Raw genomic sequence first — 26,448 nt, 5'->3', positions numbered from 1 at the left:
GGTACATTATCATTAGCATCCAGCACCGTGACGTGTATGACTACAGTACCTGATCTCTGAGGAGAGCCACCATCAAACGCGGTAAGCAATAACATTATCTCTTTTTTGTCCTCTCTGTCTAATTCTTTGTCTAAGACTAATTCGCCATATTTTCTTCCTCCTGCTTTTGTGTTTACATTTAATTTGAAATGATCATTCTGCTGAAGTGAGTAGCCCTGAACAGCATTTTCTCCGATGTCTCCATCGTGCGCCTCTCCAAGAAGAAAACGTGCACCCTTGGCCGCAGATTCTCGAATTTCAATCTTAAGTGACTCTTCTTTAAACTGCGGTGAATTGTCGTTGATATCTTGAACACGGATACTAACACGGTGCAGCTCTAAAGGATTTTCCAGTACGAGCTCCTGTTTCAGAACACATGACGTCTTTTTCGCACAAAGCCCTTCTCTGTCAATCCTCTCTTGGACGATCAAGTCTCCGGTATTGAGGTTTACACCGCAGTACTTAACACTGTTGTCCTCAGTATCGATACGCGCCTTGCGAGCAGACAGTCGGCCCAAATCCAGTCCCAGATCCTTAGCGATATTTCCAATCACAGATCCACGTTTCATCTCCTCCGGGATAGAGTAGCTCACGTCTCCACAGACGGGGTGGAGAACAAGGAGAATAAAAGCAAGGCCGCGAAACAGCGCAAATATGCTGGATCCCATCGTTACTGCGAGAAAAGCAGCACACACATTAAAAACTATCACTGAGCAGTTCGAAATATGTTAACGATGCATTCGTGACTCAGTATAATAAAGGAAAACTGTCACACTGCAATCCGACACGAAGCAGTTGTTGTCAGCTGCGGTACAATAGCAGAGTCAGGCTTTACATTCGTTGAGACAGAAGGGTGGAGAGACCGAGCCTTCTCGTTTACTGGTACACACTGACACCATGAGTATTTCTTTAGGTATAACAAGGCGATGCTTGATTTATCTTCCTCTACATATTTAAAAGACAGCCCGATTCAATTACTTGTTTTTCATCAAATATACAAAACAAGAAAGGCAAACTGTTTTTCAGGTTGACAGGGACACACGTTTGTTGTAAACGCTCAGCAAATGAAGTTGAAAATGATGTTAGAGATGCAACAGCAGATAGTCATTAATTACAACAAACTATCAGGAAGCCATTTCCGAACTGCTCCGTCAAAACTTGATTGCAATAACCTGCATCTGCAATAAGTGATTATTGTGTTGCACAGTGTTACTAACTAGTACAACACAAATAAACACTTTTTTAAAAACAACATACTGGAATAGCTTGTGTTATTTTGTCACAGGTATACACTCTCTGTGAAAGTCTGTACTATAATAACATACGGAAGAACACATTTCACGGAAGACAGATATCAATCCTTTACTAAATTACTAATAATATAACACGAAATTAATCATTTAGGGGGATACCAGCAAATCCAGGTAATCAGAGAGAACCCGTTTTCCCATTGCCTTACTTAAACAAATTTCAGCAAAGACAAAGAGTGAGCACTTCCAAAACAGAGAGGTAAACTACCACTGAAAATGCATCGATAGATAAAGCGGAGGTAAGGACCAAGGACAGAGAAACGAGGAGGATACTACTGAAGGTTTTCCTTCACTGGCACACAAAACATAATAACGTGCAGGCATGACCAGGTTGAGGAAAATAGACTCAAAACCTTGTTGCCTAAATCAACATTTTAACACATTAGGATGGTCCAGAACATGCTTTTTTTTTTTTTTTTTTTTTTCTTTTGGTTGGTTGGTTGGTTGTTTTTGTAAACAAAAGTGGATAAGCATAAACTACAACAGTCTCTAGCTTTCAGGATAACGCAGGTAGTTCTGTGAGCTGCACTATCGAAAGTTGACTTTGACTATTTACACTTCATTTGGATTAATTTTGTGTTCTGCAGTGCTAGTATTGGTACTATGAATACTGGATAACAAGATTTGGTGTGTGTCCAATAAACACATTTTAGAATGACAAGCTAAAATGATGTACGGTATCCTAAAATATACACACAGTTTGTGAAAGACTGCATGTGAAATTGACCGAGGTGAAGGATCACTTTCACACTTGCAGGTATCCATAGATGAATAGATAGATAGATAGATAGATAGATAGATAGATAGATAGATAGATAGATAGATAGATAGATAGATAGATAGATAGATAAGCTTTATTTTCAGACTCAAGGTCCATACAAAAAAATAAAAGCAAGACACACAGTACAAAAGGTTTAAGAAACACACAATAAAATAAAAACATAATAATCTAATGACTCATTTTTGAAAGACACTTATACCAGTGCCCCCAAAACTGAGATGTGCAGCGCGTGTCACTATACATAATGTTCACCATTGCCACAACATTTTGATTCTCAGAATCATTTAACCGGCAGATGAACCTGTGCATTACATTTCTCAGAACTGCTTGCAGTGTGTTCACTCCAGCGCTCACAAACAGCTCACTCACACTGGTCCATCTGGGCCTTTTTAAAAGTATCCTCAAAGCGTCATTGTATGCCACTTGCAGTCTCTGAAGGCTGGCTTTTTTATAATTCAACCACAGATGTGCAGTGTACATAGGTGAACAGTACGCTTTTAACAGAGTCAGCTTCACACCAACAGTGCACCAACCGAATTTACGTGCCAATGCATTTGCTCGCACATACAACATACGACACTGACTTAGTAGTTTGCTAACTTAGGAGGGTGAGACTTCAGTAGGAAAACAAACTACACAAAAAGGCGCCATGTTACATTTCATCATACTGCTCTGATTTCACATTAAACTGTACAATAAACATTATGAATTTAAAATCAGAAATTGACCCATCAGACATGCTCAGAGTGAGACCCGATTAAAACGAAATATTCCAATATAAACATCATAGCGTGATAATATTATAAGAAAATCATTGACAAGACATGAGGCAAAGGAGAAGAATGACTCCAGTGTACAGAATAGATGGAGAGCATCTCTAAGAAGGTTTCAACAGATCAAACTGAGTTCAGCACCAAGGACAGAGAAACAAGGAATGGATCATTCAGCAAGCATTCCCTCACTGGAAAACAGAAAAGGCAAGCGAACGACCAGATTGAGTCAATACCCTTATGAATAACTGTTTCAGAGACATTTAAATGTTGTGTTTATATGGCGGTATAAATCTCGCTGAAATCATGACTACTGAACAATTCCAAACCAGACTGAAGCTGAATTAAACCACGCTCACCATCACGGAAAAGAAGAATACGATAAAACATTTCAGGGCAGAACACAATTATGGCTCCTTCATGTTGTATATCACGAGTTCAATGAAATTAAATGGTTCCTACCTCAGGAGAACCATCACAGTCTCCAAACACATCTGCAAAGTCTGACGGACTTTCCCTCAGAGTCTGGTCAGCAGGCAGTGTGTTGTCATTGTAAGATGTCACAAACTTAAAGTCACTGGTTCTAGATCCCGTTGTCAGGTATGCGTCATAGTTGTAAGCGCTGCGTAAAGTTCCTGTGCCGTCAACATCTGCGTAATTAGGAGGGAGATAAGCGCTGGGGATGGCGACTGCTCCATCAAACAACAGTCTGGGCTTTCTCCTGCGACAAAACCTCACACCCAGGATGATGATGATGAAGGTCAGGAAAAAGGTGGACACAGACACCAGCGCGATGATCAGATAAGAGGTCAGTTTAGAATTCTTCTCGTCATAAGAAATGTCCTTCAGTTCTGGCACCTCAGCCAAGTTATCAGAAATAAGTAAATACATGGAACAGGTGGCAGACAGAGAGGGCTGTCCGTTATCTTTCACTGCCACAATAAGGTTCTGTTTCATGCTGTCAGATTCAGAAATGTCCCGCTGTGTTCTGATCTCTCCGCTGTGGACACCGATAGTGAAAAGTCCCGGATCAGTGGATTTCACTATTTCATAGGACAGCCAGGCGTTCTGTCCGGAATCCGCGTCCACAGCTATCACTTTGGACACCAGAGAGGCTCCGTGTGCAGCTTTGGGGACCAGCTCGGTCATGAAGGAGTTGCCCTCCGGGGCGGGGTACAGTATCTGAGGAGAGTTGTCATTCACATCCGATACGAACACACTGACTGGTCACGTTGCTGCTGAGAGGAGGAGAAGCCGTTGTCTCTGGCCATCACCTGCACTTTAAAACTCCTGAACTGTTCATAATCAAACGACCTCACAGCGTGGATCACCCCCGTGTCTCCGTTAACAGACACATAGGAGGACACCGGGGCACCGTTCACCTCACCGGGTAATAGAGAATAAATCACTGTACCGTTTTGTCTCCAGTCGGGGTCTCGAGCAGTAACGGAACATAAAGTGGAGCCGGGTTTGTTATTTTCACTCACATATGCGCTGTACGACTGTTCCTCAAACACAGGTGGGTTGTCGTTGATGTCTGCTACAGATAACTGAACAGTTTTAGAGGAGGACAGAGGTGGAGAGCCCTCGTCAGTGGCAGTGATTGTAATGTTGTAATCAGACACTAGTTCACGGTCCAGTTGTCCTGTGGTCACCAGAGAATAATAGTTTTTAATAGAAGGAACCAACTTAAAAGGGGCTCCTTGCTGAATGGAGCAGCGGACCTGTCTGTTACTCTCTGAGTCTCTGTCCTGCACGTTAATGATGCCCACCTCTGTACCAGGTGACACGTTCTCGGGTACGGGGTTAGTCAGCGATTTCAGGTGTATAATTGGGGCGTTGTCATTAACGTCAATGATCTCAATGATAATCGTTGCATATGAAGCCAACCCCAGACCATCTTTAGCGCTTATCTGCATTTCGTATGATGATTCTTTCTCATAGTCAATAGACCCAGCCACTTTAACTTCTCCTGTTTTCGGGTTCAGAGAGAAAACTTGGGTTTGATCTGAAACATGATCAAATCCATAAGTAACCTCACCATACATTCCCTCGTCAGCATCAGTTGCACTTACTGCAAGTACAAGCGTATCCAGAGGAGAGTTTTCAGGCAGAGTGGCTTTATAAACAGTCTGGCTGAACACTGGTACATTATCATTAGCATCCAGCACAGTGACGTGTATGACTACAGTACCTGATCTCTGAGGAGAGCCTCCATCAAACGCGGTAAGCAATAACATGATCTCTTTTTTGTCCTCTCTGTCTAATTCTTTGTCTAAGACTAATTCGCCATATTTTCGTCCTCCTGCTTTTGTGTTTACATTTAATTTGAAATGATCATTTTGCTGAAGTGAGTAGCCCTGAACAGCATTTTCTCCGATGTCTCCATCGTGCGCCTCATCCAAAAGAAAACGTGCACCCTTGTCCGCCGATTCATGAATTTCAAATTTAAGTGACTCCTCTTTAAACTGCGGTGAATTGTCGTTGATATCTTGAACACGGATACTAACACGGTGCAGCTCTAAAGGATTTTCCAGTACGAGCTCCTGTTTCAGAACACATGACGTCTTTTTCGCACAAAGCCCTTCTCTGTCAATCCTCTCTTGGACGATCAATTCTCCGGTGTTGAGGTTTACACCGCAGTACTTAACACTGTTGTCCTCAGTATCGATACGCGCCTTGCGTGCAGACAGTCGGCCCAAATCAAGTCCCAGATCCTTAGCGATATTTCCAATCACAGATCCACGTTTCATCTCCTCTGGCATAGAGTAGCTCACGTCTCCACAGACGGGGTGGAGGACAAGGAGAATAAAAGCAAGGCCGCGAAACAGCGCAAATATGCTGGTTCCCATCGTTACTGCGAGAAATGCAGCACACACATTAAAAACTATCACTGAGCAGGTCAAAATATGTTAGCGATAAATTCCTCATACGGTCTAATAATGAAAAACTGTCACACTGCAGTCCGACACGAAGCAGTTGTTGTCAGCTGCGGTACAATAGCAGAGTCAGGCTTTACAGTCGTTGAGACAGAAGGGTGGCGAGACCGAGCCTTCTCATTTACTGGTACACACTGACACCATGAGTATTTCTTTAGGTATAACAAGGCGATGCTTGACTTATCTTTCTCAAAAGACAGTCCGATTTATTTACCTGTTCTTTAATTAAATAAACACAATAAGAAAGGCAAAGTGTTCAACAGGTTGACAGGGACACTCGATTGTTCCAAACGTTAACCAGACGCAGCTGAAAATGATGTTAGAGATGTAACAGTAGAAAGTCTTTAAATACAAAAAACTATCACAAAGACCTTTTTGAACTGCTCCGTCAAAACTTGATTGCGATAACCTGCATCTGCAACGCGTGATGTTTGGGTTGTACAGTGTTACAAACTAGTACAACACAAAATAAATATTTTTCTTATGAACATCATACTCGAAAAGCTTGTGTTACTTTGTCAAAGGCACAAAAGTTCTGTTAAAGACTGCACTATTATATTTTAAGGAAGAACGCATATTTCACAGATGCAGATATCAATCATTTACATTGAGTGCGCTGCCAGCAAATCCGGGTGATCAGAGAGAACACATATTCAGATTCGCCTCACTAAAACCAATTCCAGCAAAGACAAAGAGTAAGAACTGCATAATCAGAGAGGTAAACTATAACTTAATCTGCACCGAAAAATCAAACGCAGTTCAGCACCAAGGACAGAGAAACGAGGAGGACAGTGCTGAAAGTTTTCTCTCACTTGCACATGGAACATAAAAAAGGAGCAAGCATGACGAGGTGGAGTAAAATAGAGTACACAATCTAATCGTCTCAGAAACATTTCACCAAATTGTATTGGTCCAGTAAATCGTTTTGTTTGTTTGTTTGTTTTTGGTAAACAATAGTACAATAGCATAAACAGCAACAGAGCCTAGCTTTCAGGATGATGCTGGTATTTCTGTGAGCTGCACTGTCAAAAGTTGACTTCAGTCAATTACACTTGATTTAGATTGACTTTGTGTTCCACAGTGCTGGTAATGGTTCTATGAATACTATAGAACAAGATTTGGTTCGTGTCAAATAAAGAAGTTATAGAATGGCAAACTTAAGTAGAGTGTGCTAGCCTTAAAAAGAAACACAGATTGTGAAAGACTGCATGTGAAATGAACTGAGGAGAAGCGTCATTTTCACAGTTGCAGGTATCAATAATTTCACATGTAATTGGCTAAATTAGGAAATTATGACTTCACTAGGAAAACAGACTAAACACAGAGGCTCTATTTTAAACTTCATGATACTGCTCTTATACAACTTCCAGTTGTACAGTAAACGTTATATATTCAAAACCAGTATTGACTCATAAGAGCAGAGAGCCTCCGGCATTGTAAGATGTCACAAACTTAAAACAACATATTCATATAAAAATATCAAAGTAAAAAACCTGACCATCAAAGTATGGCAATAATATACCAAAATCATTGACACGAAATTCAGCAAAGCAGAATCAGGACTTCAGTGTAGAGAATAGATGTAAAGCGTCTCTAAGAGGGTTTCAGCATATGAAATTGACTTCAGCGCAAAGGACAGAGAAACAAGGAAGGTATTATTTAGCAAGCTCTCCTTCACCGGAAAACAGAAAGAGCAAAAACACGGGCAGACGGAATAAAATAGTCCAATAGATAACTGTGTCAAAGATAATTAAACGTTGCGTGTATAAGACGGTTAAACTCTAGCTGACATCATGACTTCTGAAAAACCCTTAGACCGATTAAAGCTGAATTAATTAACGACCAAGAACACGACCATGGAAAAGAAAAAAACGACAGATGCTTTCAGGACAGAACACAAGCATGGCTTATTTAGGATGTTAAACACGAGTTCAGTGACATTGAAAGTGTTCCTACCTCAGGAGAACCATCACAGTCTCCAAACACATCTGCAAAGTCTGATGGACTTTTCCTCAGAGTCTGGTCAGCAGGCAGTGTGTTGTCATTGTAAGATGTCACAAACTTAAAGTCGCTGGTTCTAGATCCTGTTGTCAGGTATGCGTCATAGTTGTAAGCGCTGCGTAAAGTTCCTGTGCCGTCAACATCTGCGTAATTAGGAGGGAGATAAGCGCTGGGGATGGCGACTGCTCCATCAAACAACAGTCTGGGCTTTCTCCTGCGACAAAACCTCACACCCAGGATGATGATGATGAAGGTCAGGAAAAAGGTGGACACAGAAACCAGCGCGATGATCAGATAAGAGGTCAGTTTGGAATTCTTCTCATCATAAGAAATGTCCTTCAGTTCTGGCACCTCAGCCAAGTTATCAGAAATAAGTAAATACATGGAACAGGTGGCAGACAGAGAGGGCTGTCCGTTATCTTTCACTGCCACAATAAGGTTCTGTTTCATGCTGTCAGATTCAGAAATGTCCCGCTGTGTCCTGATCTCTCCGCTGTGGACACCGATAGTGAAAAGTCCCGGATCGGTGGATTTCACTATTTCATAGGACAGCCAGGCATTCTGTCCGGAGTCCGCGTCCACAGCTATCACTTTGGACACCAGAGAGCCTCCGTGTGCAGCTTTGGGGACCAGCTCGGTCATGAAGGAGTTGCCCTCCGGGGCGGGGTACAGTATCTGAGGAGAGTTGTCATTCACATCCGATACGAACACACTAACGGTCACGTTGCTGCTGAGAGGAGGAGAACCGTTGTCTCTGGCCATCACCTGCACTTTAAAACTCCTGAACTGTTCATAATCAAACGACCTCACAGCGTGGATCACCCCCGTGTCTCCGTTAACAGACACATAGGAGGACACCGGGGCACCGTTCACCTCACCGGGTAACAGAGAATAAATCACTGTACCGTTTTGTCTCCAGTCGGGGTCTCGAGCAGTAACGGAACATAAAGTGGAGCCGGGTTTGTTATTTTCACTCACATATGCGCTGTACGACTGTTCCTCAAACACAGGTGGGTTGTCGTTGATGTCTGCTACAGATAACTGAACAGTTTTAGAGGAGGACAGAGGTGGAGAGCCCTCGTCAGTGGCAGTGATTGTGATGTTGTAATCAGACACTAGTTCGCGGTCCAGTTGTCCTGTGGTCACCAGAGAATAATAGTTTTTAATAGAAGGAACCAACTTAAAAGGGGCTCCTTGCTGAATGGAGCAGCGGACCTGTCTGTTACTCTCTGAGTCTCTGTCCTGCACGTTAATGATGCCCACCTCTGTACCAGGTGACACGTTCTCAGGTATTGGGTTAGTCAGTGATTTCAAACTAATAACAGGTGGGTTGTCATTGACATCTGTTATATCTATAATTACTGTACTATATGAGGTGAGACCTGGTCCATCTTTTGCTCTTACTCGCAGTTCAATGGAGGTCTCAGTCTCATAATCTACAGAGCCGACTACTCTTATCTCTCCGGTCTTATGATCAAGGGAGAACAAAGAGACATGGTCTTCAGATAAATGATCAAAGTTGTATGTAATATCACCATTGGGTCCCTCGTCTGCATCAGTAGCGCTCACTGTAACAACTACTGTATCTACAGGAGAGTTTTCAGGTAGACTGACTTTATAAACGGCCTGGCTGAACACCGGGGCGTTATCATTAGCATCCAGCACAGTGACGTGAATGGTCGCAGTGCCTGATCTCTGTGGGGAACCACCGTCTACAGCTGAAAGCAATAGTTTCAGTTCTTTCTCTTGCTCTCGGTCTAATTCTTTTACCAAAACCAGTTCGGAGTGTTTTCTTCCACCGCCCTCTGTAGCTACATTAATGGTGAAATGCTCATTATTTTGTAAACTGTAGCGCTGTACAGTATTTGTACCGATATCTGCATCATGGGCTTCAGTGAGTGCGAACTTAGCTCCTTTGACTGCTGATTCTCTTATTTCGAATGAAATCAAGTCTTCACTGAACTGCGGGGCGTTGTCGTTTATATCCTGCACATGGATGCTGACACGATGAAGCTCCAAAGGGTTTTCCAAAACAAGCTCCTCTTTTAAAACGCAAGTCGCCTTCTTACCACAAAGGCCTTCTCTGTCGATCCTGTCAGTAACAATCAAATCTCCAGTGCTCAGATTAATATCACAGTACCGCTTGTCATTCCCGTCCGTGTCAATGCGAGCTTTACGCGAGGAAAGTGTGGTAATCCCGAGGCCGAGATCTTTGCCTATATTTCCAATTACAGATCCGCGTTTCATCTCCTCTGCGACAGAGTAGCTCACGTCTCCGTACGCGAAATGCGGGCTGATGAAAAGGAGAAAAACACAATAGCGAATCATAGAAAATCTTCTGTGGACTGTATTCCTCATGATCGGCCAAGCGTCAATCCTTCCCTTGCCAGTCGAAGTGAAAAAAGACGGTTACATAGGACGTTGTAATTAACTATCCAAATATCACCACGATGTCGGCCTTTTGTACCGTCCTCAACCTACAGACACACCGCACAACAATAACGCCTTGCTATGGTGGAAAAGAATGGATGAAGCAGCGGACACTCTGGGCCTTTGTTGGTGCACAGTGACACCAAGAGTTTCAGTCAGTTATAGCACCGCAAACTAAAACAAGTTGAAAACTCCACTGGCAATATCAAGGCAAAACCTATTGTTGAACAGTCATTATTTGTATCTCATAATGAAAACATTGAAAATATTGTTCAACATGATCATTACTATAAATGACAAAACTCAAACTGTTGTGACTGCTTCATCTGCAGAGGCTCCAGTGATATAGTGACAAACTGATTTTGCATTGCGTTCTTCATAAACTGTTAATCAAATCGACCCATGTTATATACTATCACAAAGGACACTGAACTCCACTTTACCAATTGCTTAATTTGATTGCTCATTGAAAAAATAATGCATCACAATTTGGTTCAATAAAGAAATAATGTGTGCACAAATACTCTGATTAATTCCATAAAAAATTCCACAGAAAATTGTGTCTGAAAACAAAGTTAAAAAAGTGGGGTTAATGAAACATGATGCTCATCAGTGTCACCCACCTGACTTTTACATTAGTAATCAGCATGACTCAATTTAGCACCACATGCAGGGAGAAAGAAGTGACAGACGGTGTCATATAAGGGGAACAATGAAACAGCTTCACTATTTTTGCAGTGGAAACATTGTTTATGAGTGTTCATATAATCATCGACGCTGGATTTCTTTTTCCAGGTGTAAGCTATCCAAAGAAGGTTATTGATCATAGCAGAAGTCAGATTGAACATGCTTGTAAAACCCATAAAAAATATCAAAATTTAATACTGCAACTTTAACCGTTGTGTAGCATATACTGGCTTATAATTTGGCTGAAAATGTGCAAATTATTTCTTTGATTTTATGAAAAAGGCCACCATAACAATCTAAAACTTACAGGAATGTACAGTTTTGCTGTGTAGATAGGTGATACAAAATCTCGTGAATAGATGGAATGGTGATGTATCATTATAACTTCAGTTTAAAAACTTGTTCTATTAAAATAAAAAATTAGTTTCAAAGGACTTCATGATGTTACTCACAATTTTAATTTCTAGAATACAAAGCCAATGAAACAGGCCATGGCCATCATCACTCTGCTTAGTTGAAGCATGAAAATGATACAGGCAAAAAAACTCCAGTGATCGTCCAAATGCTGTTCAGTCTCCTGGTTAGTTACGTCCACAATATTATGTTGTATAATTAAAGATGTGTAATGGAATTATCAGAAAATGTAATCAACCCATCGTATTGTCACAAAGAAGAGTGTAACTATTCTGTAAATTATCATGTAGTAGACCACTCCCTCTAAGCCAGTATGGACACAAACACACATACTCAATTGAAAGAAACAAAGTGTAAACTGAACAGAATTTGAAGCCGCTGTGCAACTGCTCTGCTTGCTCAAGACAAAAAGAATCAGTCAAGACTACAAATGATCAGTAAACACCACTGATTATAAAGTGAGGTAGCACCAGTTCAGTCATCATACAGTGGTATCTGAACATTTATGCAACTACTGTCACGACACTATTAATCAAGGTTTGTGTAGTCCTCAAATGTCAAAATTCTTAATCAAAATACATGCCTTTTAAGCGTTCCTCATCTGTAATGCTTTACACAATGCATGAGTGGACAAAATGATGTCTGGCATGCAGAGCACATTGGATATTTGATTCTTTAGCTGGTCTTTAGTGACACCGTGAGCAAAAATGAAACATAACACTTTTCAGAAGTGAGTATTAACACATTATAAATCACTGGGTCAAGTTTTAGTGAAAAGAGATTTTGATAAAGTATCTAAAAAAGGTGTAATGAAGCACTATAATGAGTAGAGATGTAAGATGCTTCTCTCTCTCTCTCTCCCACTGACTCACTGACTCACACACACACACACACACACCATCTCTCTTTCAATAAAATAAAATAAAATAGATTTCGATATTTAATGATGGCACAGGCAAATTTCTGCCTCCAACAGCCTCCAAGGACAACTTAATTTACATAACAAGGTCTAATTAAACGATACATCATGATTAGAAAAACAACAACAAAAGGAAAACAGCTGCGTGACAGCACTTGATGGAATTGAACATTTCAGTTCAACTTTACTGTAGGTACTCCAACAGAGGAATAACCATACTTTATATAATATAGGATAAGTATGATTAACAAAAGAAAATGGAGGTACTTTGTTAATTAGATACACTTAGAAAAAAAGAAAAGAAATATTACTCACACCAAAATCAACTTTTAACTAATTTCACTGATTTTCTTTCCTATTTTTTCACTATACAGCCGGCGCGGATATAATAAAACATCTAAATGTTTAGTAAAAAATGGAGCACGGGTTCAGGAAGACACATTTCAAACTAAAAAGGTAGACGATGGAGATAAGTTGCTCCTGACTTCACAAAAGCCAGAGCAATGTTCAGCACCAAGGACAGAGACACAAAGGACAAGCTGCTGCTCTATTGAGAAGACACCGGCAGAAACACAGATGCTGTGTTAACAAATAGACTGCTTTTAGGGAAAGGATGCAAATGACATGAACAGCCCTCTACTCAGATTACCACATACAAACAAATATATGCTTCCCACAATAAATCTTGATGGGTGACCATGCAGTTTGTGAGTTTAGAGACCAGTTAAAATAATTTATACAAGGTGACTTCAGCTTAAATGGATGTTATATTTTAAAGGATCTTCAAAAAAGATAAAGGAGAGTACAAATTATAACAGTTCCTTCAGTTACTGGGTGGCTCATTGGGATGAAGTCACACGTTATTATTTTTGCAATATGTCATGTAAATATGTACATACGTCGATTCAATTTTTCTATCCTTTTTAATTATTTTGTCTATTTTGCTACTGCTCTGTTCTTGTAACATTGTGCTGTTTCGATGAACACATTTCCCCGTGAGTGGGACATTAAAGGATTTCTGATTCTGATTCTGATGATGGGACACATGTGCCTACCTCAAGAGAACCATCACAATCTCCAAAGACATCTGCGAAGTCTGAAGGACTTTTCCTCAGGGTCTGGTCAGCAGGCAGTGTGTTGTCATTGTAAGATGTCACAAACTTAAAGTCACTGGTTCTAGATCCTGTTGTCAGGTATGCGTCATAGTTGTAAGCGCTGCGTAAAGTTCCTGTGCCGTCAACGTCTGCGTAATTAGGAGGGAGATAAGCGCTGGGGATGGCGACTGCTCCATCAAACAACAGTCTGGGCTTTCTCCTGCGACAAAACCTCACACCCAGGATGATGATGATGAAGGTCAGGAAAAAGGTGGACACAGACACCAGCGCGATGATCAGATAAGAAGTCAGTTTGGAATTCTTCTCGTCATAAGAAATGTCCTTCAGTTCTGGCACCTCAGCCAAGTTATCAGAAATAAGTAAATACATGGAACAGGTGGCAGACAGAGAGGGCTGTCCGTTATCTTTCACTGCCACAATAAGGTTCTGTTTCATGCTGTCAGATTCAGAAATGTCCCGCTGTGTCCTGATCTCTCCGCTGTGGACACCGATAGTGAAAAGTCCCGGATCGGTGGATTTCACTATTTCATAGGACAGCCAGGCGTTCTGTCCGGAGTCCGCGTCCACCGCTATCACTTTGGACACCAGAGAGCCTCCGTGTGCAGCTTTGGGGACCAGCTCGGTCATGAAGGAGTTGCCCTCCGGGGCGGGGTACAGTATCTGAGGAGAGTTGTCATTCACATCCGATACGAACACACTGACGGTCACGTTGCTGCTGAGAGGAGGAGAACCGTTGTCTCTGGCCATCACCTGCATTTTAAAACTCCTGAACTGTTCATAATCAAACGACCTCACAGCGTGGATCACCCCCGTGTCTCCGTTAACAGACACATAGGAGGACACCGTGGCACCGTTCACCTCACCGGGTAACAGAGAATAAATCACTGTACCGTTTTGTCTCCAGTCGGGGTCTCGAGCAGTAACGGAACATAAAGTGGAGCCGGGTTTGTTATTTTCACTCACATATGCGCTGTACGACTGTTCGTCAAACACAGGTGGGTTGTCGTTGATGTCTGCTATAGACAACTGAACAGTTTTAGAAGAGGACAGAGGTGGAGAGCCCTCGTCAGTGGCAGTGATTGTAATGTTGTAATCAGACACTAGTTCACGGTCCAGTTGTCCTGTGGTCACCAGAGAATAATAGTTTTTAATAGAAGGAACCAACTTAAAAGGGGCTCCTTGCTGAATGGAGCAGCGCACCTGTCTGTTACTCTCTGAGTCTCTGTCCTGCACGTTAATGATGCCCACCTCTGTACCAGGTGACACGTTCTCATGTATGGGGTTAGTCAGTGATTTCACGTGTATAACTGGTGCATTGTCATTCACATCAGTGATGTCAATAATCACCTTTGCTTCGGAAGAGAGACCATAACCATCTTTGGCCTCAACAAACAGTTCATATTTGCGTCCCTCTTCATAATCTATGTCACCTGACACACTGATCTCTCCAGTTTTGTCATCGAGTGAAAAAAGGTTTCGTAATTTATCAGAGATGCTGCTAAATTCATATGTAACCTCTCCATTAACACCTTCGTCTGCATCTGACGCACTCACAGTGATAACTGGTGTTTTCATAGGTGAGTTTTCTGGTAAGGTGGCTGTATATACGGCCTCAGTGAACACTGGGGCGTTATCATTAGCATCCAGGACAATGACGTGTATCACTACTGTCCCGGATCTCTGAGGAGAGCCTCCATCTACAGCTGTCAGTAATAATTTCATTTCCTGCTGCTCCTCTCGGTCTAATTCTTTATCTAAAACCAGCTCACCATATTTACGGCCGCCAGCCCTTGTCGCCTGAATACTGAACACAAAATGAGGGTTTTGTTCCAAAATGTAGCTTTCAACCGAGTTCTTGCCTATATCTGCATCCTGTGCTGCATTAATACGATACCTAGCTCCTTTGGCAGCTGATTCTCTAATTTCCAGCTTCATGGTATCCTTCGGAAAAATTGGTGCATTGTCGTTTACATCCTGCACCTGCAGAGACAACCGGTGCAGCTCCAATGGATTCTCTAACAGCAACTCGAATTTGAGAACACACGAAGGCTTTTCTCCACAATGCTCCTCTCGGTCGATTCTCTCCGCAACTACTAAATCCCCGCTTCGAAGATTAATTCCGATATATTGTCTGTCGTTCTCTTCCATGTCAACACGAGCTTTGCGTGCAGACAGTCTGCCCACCTCCAGTCCGAGATCTTTGGCGATATTTCCAATAACAGATCCGCGTTTGAGCTCCTCCTGTACGGAATAGCTCAGGTCTCCGTGTGCGTAGCGCACCACAGCAAAGAAAAAGACAAAGCTGTAGCTTTGAAGAAAGCTCCGTAAATGCATCATCCTCGGTCAGTAGCCTATCACACCACTTAAATCACGGCCGTTTCAAGCATTAATATATTATTGGATTAACATATGTCGCATCCGAGCATTCACCGTCTTTGTTGAAGCCTGTAGGAGCACAGGGATGGTCGATACAAATACTGGGTGGTGTGCAAAGCAGACTAAACATTTGAGACTTCAGCTGGTCTATACTGACACCCTGAGTACGAGTCAAATATAGCAGTTTAATTTGAAATCAACTACACTATCGTTTGACCTCTGATGTATCAATGAAAACTAAGGAATCAAACATTGGCATGAGGAAATATTAAGTGGGTTATTTTGCTCTATTGTAATAAAGGGAAATGGTGGTTCTTGGCATTAGATGATTTCCCCAAAAAAGAATCCTACCTCTCATGAATAGATCCGATTCAAGAATGTCATTGATTAAGAGAACAGTCTACACAGGTTTATGTGAAGTAATGTGTGACTAAAAACTGCTTTTGAATTGCACCACCCTATATAGTACATAAAATATTGGTCAGTTTACTAAATTAAAACATTTCCAACATCAGTGACACGGGTCTTGGAGTTTGATTATATATTCCTTAGAGACAAGCTCAAGAGAAGTCTATCAGTCGGTCTCTCTTTCTGTGTGTAGGTTTCTTCGAGTAGATGCTGGGTTAAATGAGAAAAACGTTTTCAAAAATGTTGGTGTTGGAGCAATTAAGTCAACTGCTGCCGAAAGATTCACCAACTTTACTGATTATAATGGATAATAATTGTCTTTTATTTGAAATTAAAGTCTGCCATGCTGCCATTGTTAAATGTTAATAATAACACATTAATTAGGGGAAAAATAATTATTTTAACTGTTATAATTTAATATATGTACTAATTAAATTAGCTTTAAACGTACACTTCTTGGGTTAATAACTTTATAATCGAAGTCAATCGCAAGATATTGGGAGGCAATTAAATGTTCCAAACTTCACTGACTTAAGAGACAAGTATTCCCACCACCTCCAACATCATGGAGGATATAACTTTAATGTCATTTAAAAGTGGAAGCTGAGGAAAGGAAAGCATGTTTACATTTCTAAATGGTGTAAATGAAAAAGACAGGACAAGTTCTCCTTGAAAATACATCAACAGAGCAACAGCGAGGTTCAGTACCGAGGACAGAGACACAAAACACATCTTGCAGCTTCATTAAGTCCACTACAGACACACAGGTGAACACATCAGCGCTGGGTAAACAAAGCAATGCAAAGGGACAAAGAGAAAATGTGCCTTATTTTCAGGCTTTTCCTTGACTTATCACATGATTGACAAAAAAACTCCCAAAAAAAGCCAGAAACAATAAAAAATGGATAAAACATGAAGTATATGCTCTACAGTTGAAGTTTCGGTTAAAGAGTTTGGAAAAGAGGGACAAAGATGAAATAAGCACTGAGGATCGAAAACTACATGATTGGAAGACCAAAGAGGAAAAATAAACAGACAATCCTGTATGTTTCAACATAAATAATCAGGATGTGTTCATGGGCATGGGGTGCAACAATGTTAATGCAATGCAAATTAAATGCAAACAGCTTGGGAAAAGTTTAAAAATCTGGACCAAGAACTGAGTGAAAACAGCTGAAAAGTATTTACTACGGTCCTACCACAAGAAAATGATGAGTAAATCTTCGACTCAACAGACAACCAAAACCTACATCACACATGCTGAACTGCCCAAAACTGTATGTCGCTCAAGGTCGACAGTTAGGAAACACAACAGAATTATCTATTGAACAATTCAACTGAATAGAGTCAAAGAAAAACACATGCATGGTTCCATCAGGTTGTATATGACGAATTCAGTGAAATGAAATGTGTTCCTACCTCAGGAGAACCATCACAATCTCCAAACACATCTGCAAAGTCTGATGGACTTTTCCTCAGAGTCTGGTCAGCAGGCAGTGTGTTGTCATTGTAAGATGTCACAAACTTAAAGTCACTGGTTCTAGATCCTGTTGTCAGGTATGCGTCATAGTTGTAAGCGCTGCGTAAAGTTCCTGTGCCGTCAACGTCTGCGTAATTAGGAGGGAGATAAGCGCTGGGGATGGCGACTGCTCCATCAAACAACAGTCTGGGCTTTCTCCTGCGACAAAACCTCACACCCAGGATGATGATGATGAAGGTCAGGAAAAAGGTGGACACAGATACCAGCGCGATGATCAGATAAGAAGTCAGTTTGGAATTCTTCTCGTCATAAGAAATGTCCTTCAGTTCTGGCACCTCAGCCAAGTTATCAGAAATAAGTAAATACATGGAACAGGTGGCAGACAGAGAGGGCTGTCCGTTATCTTTCACTGCCACAATAAGGTTCTGTTTCATGCTGTCAGATTCAGAAATGTCCCGCTGTGTCCTGATCTCTCCGCTGTGGACACCGATAGTGAAAAGTCCCGGATCGGTGGATTTCACTATTTCATAGGACAGCCAGGCGTTCTGTCCGGAGTCCGCGTCCACCGCTATCACTTTGGACACCAGAGAGCCTCCGTGTGCAGCTTTGGGGACCAGCTCGGTCATGAAGGAGTTGCCCTCCGGGGCGGGGTACAGTATCTGAGGAGAGTTGTCATTCACATCCGATACGAACACACTGACGGTCACGTTGCTGCTGAGAGGAGGAGAACCGTTGTCTCTGGCCATCACCTGCACTTTAAAACTCCTGAACTGTTCATAATCAAACGACCTCACAGCGTGGATCACCCCCGTGTCTCCGTTAACAGACACGTAGGAGGACACCGGGGCACCGTTCACCTCACCGGGTAACAGAGAATAAATCACTGTACCGTTTTGTCTCCAGTCGGGGTCTCGAGCAGTAACGGAACATAAAGTGGAGCCGGGTTTGTTATTTTCACTCACATATGCGCTGTACGACTGTTCCTCAAACACAGGTGGGTTGTCGTTGATGTCTGCTACAGATAACTGAACAGTTTTAGAGGAGGACAGAGGTGGAGAGCCCTCGTCAGTGGCAGTGATTGTAATGTTGTAATCAGACACTAGTTCACGGTCCAGTTGTCCTGTGGTCACTAGAGAATAATAGTTTTTGATAGAAGGAACCAACTTAAAAGGGGCTCCTTGCTGAATGGAGCAGCGGACCTGTCTGTTACTCTCTGAGTCTCTGTCCTGCACGTTAATGATGCCCACCTCTGTACCAGGTGACACGTTCTCAGGTATTGGGTTAGTCAGTGATTTCATGTGTATAGCAGGCGCGTTGTCATTAACGTCAATGATCTCAATAACAATCGTTGCATATGAAGCCAAGCCCAGACCATCTTTAGCGCTGATCTGCATTTCGTATGACGATTCTTTCTCGTAATCAATAGACCCAGCCACTTTCACTTCTCCTGTTTTAGGATTTAAAGAGAAAACTTGAGTTTCATCTGAAACATGATCAAATCCATAAGTAACTTCACCGTTCATTCCTTCGTCTGCATCAGTAGCACTCACAGTGATCACCAATGTATCCAAAGGAGAGTTTTCAGGCAGAGTGGCTTTATAAACAGTCTGACTGAACACTGGTACATTATCATTAGCATCCAGCACCGTGACGTGTATGGCTACAGTACCTGATCTCTGAGGAGAGCCACCATCAAACGCGGTAAGCAATAACATTATCTCTTTTTTGTCCTCTCTGTCTAATTCTTTGTCTAAGACCAATTCGCCATATATTCGTCCTCCCCCTCTTGTGTTTACATTTAATTTGAAATGATCATTTTGCTGAAGTGAGTAGCCCTGAACAGCATTTTCTCCGATGTCTCCATCGTGCGCCTCATCCAAAGGAAAACGTGCACCCTTGTCCGCCGATTCTCCAATTTCAAATTTAAGTGACTCCTCTTTAAACTGCGGTGAATTGTCGTTGATATCTTGAACACGGATACTAACACGGTGCAGCTCTAACGGATTTTCCAGTACGAGCTCCTGTTTCAGAACACATGACGCCTTTTTCGCACAAAGCCCTTCTCTGTCAATCCTCTCTTGGACGATCAGGTCTCCGGTGTTGAGGTTTACACCGCAGTACTTAACACTGTTATCCTCAGTATCGATACGCGCCTTGCGAGCTGACAGTCGGCCCAAATCAAGTCCCAGATCCTTAGCAATATTTCCAATCACAGATCCACGTTTCATCTCCTCCGGGATAGAGTAGCTCACGTCTCCACAGACGGGGTGGAGGACAAGGGGGATAAAAGCAAGGCCGCAGAACAGCGCAAATCTCCTGAATCCCATCGTTACTGCGAGAAATGCAGCACGCACATTAAAAACTATCACTGAGCAGGTCAAAATGTTTCAACGACGCATTCGTGATTCTTTGCAATAAAGAAAAACTGTCACACTGCAGTCCGACACGAAGCAGTTGTTGTCAGCTGCGGTACAATAGCAGAATCAGGCTTTACATTCGTTGAGACAGAAGGGCGGAGAGACCGAGCCTTCTCGTTTACTGGTACACACTGACACCATGTGTATTTCTTTAGGTATAACAAGGCGATGCTTGAAATATCTTCCTCTACAAATTTAAAAGACAGCCGATTTAATTACTTGTTTTTAATCAAATAAACAAAACAAGAAAGGCAAACTGTTTTACAGGTTGACAGAGACACACGATTGTTGCAAACGTTCAGCAAATGCAGCTGAACATGATGTTAGAGATGCAACAGCAGAAAGTCATAAAAAACAAGGAACTATTAGGTACCCATTTCTGAACTGCTCCGTCAAAACTTGATTGCAATAACCTGCATCTGCAATACGTGATTATTGTGTACAGTGTTACTGACTAGTACAACACAAAACAAATGCACAAATAAGAACCAAACAATGAATTACCTTGAGTTATTTTATCATTGGCATTCGCGTTTCTATGAAAGACTATACTACATTAACTAATTCATGGGCGCATTTTTCAAGGAGGCAGATATCAATAATTTGCCATTAGAGGGACATCAGCAAATCAAAGTAATCAGAGAGAACCCATTTTCAAATTTGCCTCATCAAAACCAATTGCAGCAAGACACAAACTAACACCAGCATGAAACACAGAGGTAAACTGCCACTAAAAATGCATCGACTAATCAACTGGAATTCAGCACCAAGGACAGAGAAACAAGGGGAGTAATACATGAGCTTACCCCCACTGGCACATAAAAGAGAGCAAGCATATAAATCAGATAGTTAACAAGACAACACAACCTGATCATCCCAAAAAGATTTCAGCACTTTGCAATGGTCTAGTAAATATGTTGTCGTTTTTTTGTAAACAATAGTGGAATAGCACAAAGCAACAGTGTCTAGCTTTCAGGATGATGCTGGTAGTTCTGTGAGCTGCACTGTCAAAAGCTGTCTTCAGCTATTTACACTTGATTTGGATTCATTTTGTTTTCTACTGGTAATGAATCTATTGATACTGGAAAACAACATACGGTTTGTGTGAAATAAACAGTCCAGGGAATAACAGACTAAGGCTGGAAAAAAGACATGCACGTTTTGTGAAAGACTGCATGTGATATTAACTTAGACAAAGCGTCATTTTCACAGATGCGGTATGAAATTTCACATACACGTGGCTAAATTATGAAAGTAAAACTTGACAAGACAAGTAGACCGAACACAGATGCTCTATTTTAAATTTCTGAATACTGCTCTTTTACCAAGTCCGATTGTTCATTAATAGCCATGAATTTACAATCAGTATCGACCAAGAAGAGACGCTCAAAGTGAAACACGATTATAAAAGACATACTTGTATGAAGACATCAAAGCAAGAAAAACCTGAGTATGATAGAATGATTATATTATAGCAAAATGACTCAAAAAACATTGAGCAAAACAGAAGAAAGATATCACTATACAAAGCAGATGGAAAGCATCTCTGAGATGGTTTCAGCAGATAAAACTGAGTTCAGCACCAAGGACAGAGAAACAAGTAAGGTATCAGTCAACAAGCTTTCCCTCACTGGAAAACACAAAGAGCAAAGAAACGGCCAGATTGAGTCAAATTCACTCATGAATAACTGTCTCAGAGACATTTAAATGTTGTGCAAATATGGCTGTTAAACTCTACCTGACATCATGACCTTTGAACAACGCCAGGACCGATTAAAGCTGAATTAAACCACAGAAAACAACAATTAAACAGAAACTTCCAGGGCAGAACACAACAACAGCTTCTTCAGGATGATAAACATGAGTTCAGTGATATTGAATGTGTTCCTACCTCAGGAGAACCATCACAATCTCCAAACACATCTGCAAAGTCTGACAGACTTTTCCTCAGAGTCTGGTCAGCAGGCAGTGTGTTGTCATTGTAAGATGTCACAAACTTGAAGTCGCTGGTTCTAGATCCTGTTGTCAGGTATGCGTCATAGTTGTAAGCGCTGCGTAAAGTTCCAGTGCCGTCAACGTCTGCGTAATTAGGAGGGAGATAAGCGCTGGGGATGGCGACTGCTCCATCAAACAACAGTCTGGGCTTTCTCCTGCGACAAAACCTCACACCCAGGATGATGATGATGAAGGTCAGGAAAAAGGTGGACACAGACACCAGCGCGATGATCAGATAAGAGGTCAGTTTGGAATTCTTCTCGTCATAAGAAATGTCCTTCAGTTCTGGCACCTCAGCCAAGTTATCAGAAATAAGTAAATACATGGAACAGGTGGCAGACATACTTGTATGAAGACATCAAAGCAAGAAAAACCTGAGTATGATAGAATGATTATATTATAGCAAAATGACTCAAAAAACATTGAGCAAAACAGAAGAAAGATATCACTATACAAAGCAGATGGAAAGCATCTCTGAGATGGTTTCAGCAGATAAAACTGAGTTCAGCACCAAGGACAGAGAAACAAGTAAGGTATCAGTCAACAAGCTTTCCCTCACTGGAAAACACAAAGAGCAAAGAAACGGCCAGATTGAGTCAAATTCACTCATGAATAACTGTCTCAGAGACATTTAAATGTTGTGCAAATATGGCTGTTAAACTCTACCTGACATCATGACCTTTGAACAACGCCAGGACCGATTAAAGCTGAATTAAACCACAGAAAACAACAATTAAACAGAAACTTCCAGGGCAGAACACAACAACAGCTTCTTCAGGATGATAAACACGAGTTCAGTGATATTGAATGTGTTCCTACCTCAGGAGAACCATCACAATCTCCAAACACATCTGCAAAGTCTGACGGACTTTTCCTCAGAGTCTGGTCAGCAGGCAGTGTGTTGTCATTGTAAGATGTCACAAACTTGAAGTCGCTGGTTCTAGATCCTGTTGTCAGGTATGCGTCATAGTTGTAAGCGCTGCGTAAAGTTCCAGTGCCGTCAACGTCTGCGTAATTAGGAGGGAGATAAGCGCTGGGGATGGCGACTGCTCCATCAAACAACAGTCTGGGCTTTCTCCTGCGACAAAACCTCACACCCAGGATGATGATGATGAAGGTCAGGAAAAAGGTGGACACAGACACCAGCGCGATGATCAGATAAGAGGTCAGTTTGGAATTCTTCTCGTCATAAGAAATGTCCTTCAGTTCTGGCACCTCAGCCAAGTTATCAGAAATAAGTAAATACATGGAACAGGTGGCAGACAGAGAGGGCTGTCCGTTATCTTTCACTGCCACAATAAGGTTCTGTTTCATGCTGTCAGATTCAGAAATGTCCCGCTGTGTCCTGATCTCTCCGCTGTGGACGCCGATAGTGAAAAGTCCCGGATCGGTGGATTTCACTATTTCATAGGACAGCCAGGCGTTCTGTCCGGAGTCCGCGTCCACCGCTATCACTTTGGACACCAGAGAGCCTCCGTGTGCAGCTTTGGGGACCAGCTCGGTCATGAAAGAGTTGCCCTCCGGGGCGGGGTACAGTATCTGAGGAGAGTTGTCATTCACATCCGATACGAACACACTGACGGTCACGTTGCTGCTGAGAGGAGGAGAACCGTTGTCTCTGGCCATCACCTGCACTTTAAAACTCCTGAACTGTTCATAATCAAACGACCTAACAGCGTGGATCACCCCCGTGTCTCCGTTAACAGACACATAGGAGGACACCGGGGCACCGTTCACCTCACCGGGTAACAGAGAATAAATCACTGTACCGTTCTGTCTCCAGTCGGGGTCTCGAGCCGTAACGGAACATAAAGTGGAGCCGGGTTTGTTATTTTCACTCACATATGCGCTGTACGACTGTTCCTCAAACACAGGTGGGTTGTCGTTGATGTCTGCTACAGATAACTGAACAGTTTTAGAGGAGGACAGAGGTGGAGAGCCCTCGTCAGTGGCAGTGATTGTGATGTTGTAATCTGACACTAGTTCACGGTCCAGTTGTCCTGTGGTCACCAGAGAATAATAGTTTTTAATAGAAGGAACCAACTTAAAAGGGGCTCCTTGCTGAATGGAGCAGCGGACCTGTCTGTTACTCTCTGAGTCTCTGTCCTGCACGTTAACAATTCCCACCTCTGTACCAGGTGACACGTTCTCAGGTATGGGGTTAGACAGTGATTTCAGGTGTATAACTGGGGCGTTGTCATTTACATCAGTAATCTCAATTAATAATGTTGTGTATGACACTAATCCCAGACCATCTTTTGCACTTATCTGCATTTCATGTGATGACACTTTCTCATAATCAATAGACCCAGCTACTCTCACTTCTCCAGATTTAGAGTCTAGAGAAAAGATGTTATTTTCATCTGAAACATGATCAAATTCATAAGTAACTTCACCATATATTCCCTCATCTGCATCGGATGCGCTAACTGTGATCACCAATGTATCCAGAGGAGAGTTTTCAGGCAGACTGGCTTTGTAAACAGTCTGGCTGAACACTGGTACATTATCATTAGCATCAAGCACAGTGACGTGTATGGCTACAGTACCTGATCTCTGAGGAGAGCCACCATCAAACGCGGAAAGCAATAACATTATCTCTTTTTTGTCCTCTCTGTCTAATTCTTTGTCTAAGAGTAATTCGCCATATTTTCGTCCTCCTGCTTTCGTGTTTACATTTAATTTGAAATGATCATTCTGCTGAAGTGAGTAGCCCTGAACAGCATTTTCTCCGATGTCTCCATCGTGCGCCTCTCCAAGAAGAAACCGTTCACCCTTGTCCGCTGATTCCTGAATTTCAAATTTAAGTGACTCTTCCTTAAACTGCGGTGAATTGTCGTTGATATCTTGAACACGGATACTAACACGATGCAGCTCTAAAGGATTTTCCAGTACGAGCTCCTGTTTCAGAACACATGACGCCTTTTTCGCACAAAGCCCTTCTCTGTCAATCCTCTCTTGGACGATCAGGTCTCCGGTGTTGAGATTTACACCGCAGTACTTAACACTGTTGTCCTCAGTATCGATACGCGCCTTGCGAGCAGACAGTCGGCCCAAATCAAGTCCCAGATCCTTAGCGATATTTCCAATCACAGATCCACGTTTCATCTCCTCCGGGATAGAGTAGCTCACGTCTCCACAGACGGGGTGGAGGACAAGGAGAATAAAAGCAAGGCCGCAGAACAGCGCAAATCTGTTTGATCCCATCATTACTGCGAGAAATGCAGCACACACATTAAAAACTATCACTGAGCAGGTCAAAATGTGTTAACGACGCATTCGTGATTCAGTCTAATAAAGAAATCTGTCACACTGCAGTCCGACACGAAGCAGTTGTTGTCAGCTGCGGTACAATAGCAGAGTCAGGCTTTACATTCATTTAGACAGAAGGGTGGAGAGACCGAGCCTTCTCGTTTACTGGTACACACTGACACCATGAGTATTTCTTTAGGTATAACAGGGCGATGCTTGAAATATCTTCCTCTACCAATTTAAAAGACAGCCGATTTAATTACTTGTTTTTAATCAAATAAACAAAACAAGAAAGGCAAACAGTTTTACAGGTTGACAGGGACACACGGTTGTTGCAAATGTTAGGCAAATGCAGCCGACAATTATGCTAGAGATGTAAGAGCAGAAATTCATCAAAGACAACAAAATATTAGCAAGCCATTCCTGAACTGCTCCGTTCAAAGCCGATTGCAATAATCTGCATCTGTAACACAACATGTTCAAGTTGTACAGTGTTACTAACTAGTACAACACAAAACAAATACTTTTTTAAAAACAACAGCCTGGAAGAGCTTGTGTTGTTTTGTCACAGGCATACACTCTCTGTGAAAGACTGCACTATGATAACATGAGGAAGAACGCATATTTCAAGGAAGGCAGATATCAATCCTTTACTAAATTAATATCACTACTTAATCAATCATTTAGAGGGACATCAGCAAATTTGGGTAGCCTAATCACAGAGAACCCATTTTCCCATTGCCTTACTAAAACCAATTTCAGCAAAGACAAAGAGTGAGAACCGCAAAAACAGAGAGGTAAACTACCACTGAAAATGCTTTGACAGATGAAACGGAGTTCAGGACCAAGGACAGAGAAACGAGGAGGATAAAGATAAAGGTTTTCCCTCACTGGCACATAAAACATCAAAAAAAGTGCAAGCGTGACCAGGTGGAGGAAAATAGACTCAAAACCTTATCGCCTCAAACAACATTTCAACACATTGCTATGCTCCAGAACATGTTTTGTTTGTTGGTTTTGGAAACAATAGTGGATCAGCATGAACAACAACGGAGTCTACCTTTTAGGATGATGCTGGTATTTCTGTGAGCTGCACTGTCAAAAGTTGACTTCAA

General features: G+C 42.0%; 2 protein-coding genes across 17 annotated transcripts in view; both read right to left on the bottom strand.

Annotated features, from left to right (window-relative positions):
- The window catches only part of LOC115568600 (protocadherin gamma-C5-like), a 281,207-nt gene that overhangs the window by 210,778 nt on the left and 43,981 nt on the right, over positions 1-26,448 (bottom strand). For 3 of the 16 annotated variants that reach the window (XM_030396078.1, XM_030396081.1, XM_030396097.1), the window contains exon 1: positions 17,609-20,168. The exons of 9 other annotated variants lie outside the window; for them this stretch is intronic. In XM_030396078.1, coding sequence (XP_030251938.1) covers positions 17,609-19,996 — 2,388 coding nt within the window. In that variant the 5' untranslated portion in view covers positions 19,997-20,168. Of the gene's footprint in view, positions 1-13,345; positions 15,886-17,608; positions 20,169-22,900; positions 25,437-26,448 lie in introns of those variants that run through there. 4 more of the 16 variants (XM_030396073.1, XM_030396075.1, XM_030396096.1 and 1 more) reach the window with 2 other exon arrangements.
- On the bottom strand, positions 7,751-10,373 carry LOC115569287 (protocadherin beta-16-like). The gene has a single exon (XM_030397314.1). The coding sequence runs from the start codon at positions 10,196-10,198 to the stop codon at positions 7,751-7,753; it is 2,448 nt and encodes an 815-aa protein (XP_030253174.1). The 5' UTR covers positions 10,199-10,373.

The sequence above is a fragment of the Sparus aurata genome, chromosome 18, assembly GCF_900880675.1.
Source record: "Sparus aurata chromosome 18, fSpaAur1.1, whole genome shotgun sequence".
NCBI lineage: Eukaryota > Metazoa > Chordata > Actinopteri > Spariformes > Sparidae > Sparus > Sparus aurata.
Note: the sequence above shows the minus strand (reverse complement) of the source record. Positions and strands in the feature narration are given on the sequence as shown.